At 40.2% G+C, this 4,857-nt stretch overlaps 1 protein-coding gene across 1 annotated transcript in view; it reads right to left on the bottom strand.

The window, feature by feature from the left end:
• Positions 1-2,495: 2,495 nt before the first annotated feature.
• The window catches only part of ARL14EPL (ARF like GTPase 14 effector protein like), a 5,300-nt gene continuing 2,938 nt past the window's right edge, over positions 2,496-4,857 (bottom strand). The window contains exon 3 of the mRNA XM_007451219.1: positions 2,496-2,883. Within this exon, the coding sequence (XP_007451281.1) occupies positions 2,661-2,883 (223 nt within the window). The 3' untranslated portion in view covers positions 2,496-2,660. The remainder of the gene's footprint in view (positions 2,884-4,857) is intronic.

Genomic DNA, 4,857 nt, shown 5'->3' with positions numbered 1-4,857 from the left:
CTTGTAAATCCTTGTGTAAAGGATTACTGAGTGACTTGTTTAAATCCTTCAGTAAATAACAGTTTATGTTTAAACAACCTTCTGTGAAATAGCTTTCCTTGCAATTTCTATACATATTCATGAAGACACACTGTCAACACTGAAAGAAAGATAGCCACACAGAAAGAGAAAAAAATCCGATAACACTAAGACAATTTCCTTAATGTAATCAGGTAGTACAACTATATTCCTTGTTAATCTGAATTTAGTTCAAATAACTAAAGAGCTTTGTTCACTTTGTGATAGAACTAGACACTTACAAAATAAGTTTCTGAAAATTCACATAAACTTATTTTTGCAAGAATCATTTTAGTGCAGGAGGCTTTTTAAAAATGAATTGAATTGGCAGTAGATCAAGATGAAATACACTGGTTTATAAAAACAGGACTTCACCAAAGGTTTTACTAGGCTTCCATAAAAGCAGTATGAGGTGTCTGCTTAATAAATATGTGAATTTATTTTATTTTTTGCTTTACTTGGAAAACTTACCAACGTAATTTGCCAACACATGTTTTAAATGAGATCATTTAAAATCAGATCCTCTCATCTAATGTTTAAGACCATAGGAGGAGACAAAAGGGAAATACACTTTAATGTCAATTTGCCTGATTATTTTTTAATATGAAAATAAGACAGCTATGATAAGGCAGTGTTTCTCAAACTTACCTGATCATGAGACCTACTTGGGGGTGCTTGATTTAAAGTATGGATGACCAGGCCTCATCCTTAGAGGTTCTGACTTCTGAAGTTTGGGATGGGGTTCAGGAATGCATATTATTAAAAGCACCTGGATGAGCTTTACAATCAGGCCAATTAGGGACATACTTGGTGTCATGGAAAGAACACTGACCTAGTCTTAGGGTTCAAAACACCAAGGTTGCCAGGGCTTCTGCTTGTCCTTAACCGAGTCATTTTAACCTCACTGGGTCCAAATTTCCTCAGTTGTAAAAACAACAAACAAAACAACAACAACAAGACTGCTTTTAGTCTATAAACCCCATGAAGACCAGGACCAGCTGAGTTTTACTCACAGCTCCATCCCCGAGCCTGGCACAGAACACCCTCTTGGTTATTATTTATTGACAAATCACTAGTTAGACAACCTGTAAGATTCCTTTACAACTTTAAAATTATATGATTCTAAAATAAAAAAGTGAAGAAACAATTCACTTGGCCAATCATTTACAAAACAACAATTATTCTCAAAACAAAACATAATATAAACCAAAAAAGGCCCCTACTCCTTTGGATGGGTCTCAGGGCTGTGCACTCCTCGTGAGCACTTCAAAGGATCTGACTTGGGTGATTTGATTTCTTGCTCCCAGGGCTGTGGTGGTTAAAGGCAGTGAATTGGAAACATGTAGCACAAAGTTGAGTCTGGAAAGCTCAGTAAATTCTGTGAAAACAGTCAGTTCTCCTGCTGCACATACAGGAATAGTGCCGTCACAGCATGCCTTGCAGGATTTTTGCTACTTTAGTCCCGAAACATACTGTCAAGTAACAAGTCTAGAATTATCAGGAATCTTCCCCGGCATGCGGATTGTGCAGTAATAAGTGCTTTTGAAACTGATTAGGCAGGAAAAATAAACTCTGAAAACTAACATTTCAAGTCCCCACACCAGTGGCATCAACATCACCTGGGAAATAAAATTCTTGACCCCAGCCCCAGACCTAATCAGAAACTCTGTGGGTGGGGCAGAAAAATCTACCATACAACCAGTCTTCCAGGTGATTCTGATGTACACTGAAGGATGAGAACCACTGAGTTAGGGTAAACAGGACTCATAAAAACAAATTCAAAGAAGGCTGAGTGGAAGCTTCTATAAACCTCCTACAATGTATCAGAATTGAAAAAGACCACATCATGTATCCAGTCAACTAGGTATCCATGCACTCAATTAGCCAACACACAACAATGTGCTTTCATATAATAACTTAAGTTTCCTCCTTTTGAAAAAATATTCTGAAATACTGATCCTGAAATAAAAAACAACGTAAACCACTGGCTTTTAGGATATTCAAGTCCTAATGTTTCCATTTCATAAATAAAATACAAGTTTTTAATAAAAATATTGCCAAGTATTACATTTCATTTTAATATTATTAAAATATCAATAATAAAAAATGAGACTGTGGGTATGCAATAAAAAACTGAGACTTGGTATGCCAAGTCACAAGGTTTTGTTTTTTTCAAGCCAAATAACAATTCTGATTTAGAACTAGTGATGTGTAAGATTCTAAGGGTAACTAGCTATTATAAACGTATGATTCTATGTTCTATGTCAAGACAAGCTCCCAGCTTCTGAAGATCTTCAGGCTCCATTTCCTAAGATACCAGCAAACAGGAAAGGGATTTTTAATCTGAGAGCAAAGTATCGATGGAGGGGTCGGTGCTGATATCCATCTATGGGCACTCTCTTGGGTTACAAGGAGAGGAATTTGAGAGGTCACAGCAGGAAGGTTAGAGAAGGATGGCCCATTCCATACTGTTCTATGGCTTCGCAGAACATGAGTCCTAAGTACGTTTTTAAAAACATTTTCCCCCAGCCCAAAAATTCACCCAAGAGAAAGAGGTTGCCTTAAATGTAAAGAAGAAACCGATCAGACCACGAGGGCAGCTCCTAGTCGGGAACGTTGAAGGGCAGCGCGCTGATGACCTCCCCAGACTCAGTGACGATGGCATCGTAGACCCAGCGGCGGTTGCAGCGGCATTCAGGGCCACACTTGTTGGAGTTACACTTGGGGCAGGGGTAGAAGCAGCCCAGGCAGTTCTTTTCCAGGCAATCGCACAGGTCAGCATCATTGCAGATGAGCCGGCCGCTTTTGTCATACTTCTTCATAACTCTGCAAAGGAAAAGAATGACACTAACAGGACAGTGCAGTTTTCCTTAACATTGAGAATAGATTCTTGTATAGCAATCTTCCCAAGTAGGCTCCCTTTACTCTGAGGAAGCAGCACCCTAAAGATGGTCCAGCAACACTTCAGAATGCTATAAGGCAACATGTCCTGGGAAATTCAGTCAATATGCACCAATTACCAAGGCAGTCAGGGTTATCACCTAGAGTAAGGCTTCATTTTTTTTTCCAGCATGCTGGGGAATGTAATATCCCACCTAAGCAAATTTTGAGGAATAGCTGATTAAAGGCTATTAAAATTTCCTTCTACAAGTTTTTACTTAAAAATATAACCATGCTTGATGGAATTTCCCCTGATAAATTACATCAATTTTTCGTTTCTTAAGAAAAAGCACTATATACAGCTGAAACTAACACAACACTGTAAATCAACTATACTTCGATTAAAAACAAAAAGAGAGGAAACAAGCAGCACTACAGTGAGTACAGTCACATTTTGAATGACCCAAGAGAAGCATTGGGACTGTCCGTTACTATACCAACAACATTAAAAACAAAAACAAGCAAACTGAAAATTCCTCTGCTAACAGTCTCCTCATACCACTGCTTCTGTCCCTTTCTGATTCTGTTTTTTTTACCCAGTGTGGGGGGCAGAAGGTGTCATAAACTCTGAGTGACAGCAGGAAGTTCTGTACCAATGAGTACACCGTGCTTTGTGCCCCGACACTGCCCCTGTCGGCCTCTACAAGTCTGGGAAGCGCAAGGCTTTCCCCAGGATTCTGCCACCTTCTCAAAACCAAACCATCTTGAAATAAACCCTTCAGTACTGAGCTGCTTGAAACCCTGAGAACGACAAAAGTACCTGTGTAGAGCCTGTATCCATTAGGACCAGCTGAAGTCAGAAAAGGCTGTGAAGTCATGACCTTCTGCACCCTTGGCCCCCAAGCAGGCATACCACCTCCTTGCCTTCCTGTTAGGTAATGCTATTCCATCCCCTTCCCTCTCCCAATAAAGCGGGGAAGGTTAAGGATCATTATGCAGACTTGCCTGATTATCTCACTGTAGCAGGACAGCCTTTCCGATGAGGATTTACATTTGAAGCACTTCATCTGAAGCATGAGAGCTCCTACACCCACCAGGAAACGCAGGTGTCAACAGACAAGGAGGTGTGAAATCTATTATGGGAATATGGGGAGTCATGCAGCCAACAGAGAGCCTAGGTCAGACTCTGTCCTTCTCCCTGTGCCTTCACCCAAATACTCCCTGTCTTTACTCAGACATCAAGACACAAATCTTACAGTTTCCTGCCCATCTGATGCTATACTCTATATAGTTCTGAGCTATCATAGGTACATAAAGCGTACAAAACATACATGCAGAGATAAAGAATAAAACACACTTCCACGTATCCTAGCTTAATAAAGAGGTTTCGCGCCTTTGACAACCTCTTCACGCTCCATCCGTTGTATCCTTCCACTCGGCCCAAAGGAACCACACCTTGATATCATAAAAATCATCTCCTTGTTTTACTTTTCATTATGCCATATGTATATGTATCTCCAAGCGCACCACACTTTCCCTTCTGTAATTTGCTTTTTTAATTCGACATCATGATTTGAGATTCATCCATGGTGGCACATGTAGCTGTATTCAGATATTTTCACATCTATATGTATTCCACAGTACAAATATACTAGCTACTTAACTTTTCCATTATGGGTGGGCGTTTGGGTTATTTCTACTTTATTTTCTTTGCTATTGCAGGGATGCTATGAATTTCTTGAACATGTCTCCTACTGTACATGTATGAGTTTTTCCAGGATATACACCCAGGACTGAATATGTTAGGTCATAAGGTACGTAGGTAATGCCAAGCTGTTTTAAAACAGGGCTTCCCTGGCGCAGTGGTGGTTGAGCGTCCGCCTGCCGATGCAGGGGACACGGGTTCGTGCACCGGTCCGG

Source organism: Lipotes vexillifer, unplaced genomic scaffold (genome assembly GCF_000442215.2).
Source record: "Lipotes vexillifer unplaced genomic scaffold, Lipotes_vexillifer_v1.1 scaffold91, whole genome shotgun sequence".
NCBI lineage: Eukaryota > Metazoa > Chordata > Mammalia > Artiodactyla > Lipotidae > Lipotes > Lipotes vexillifer.
This window is presented reverse-complemented; position numbering and strand designations above follow the sequence as displayed.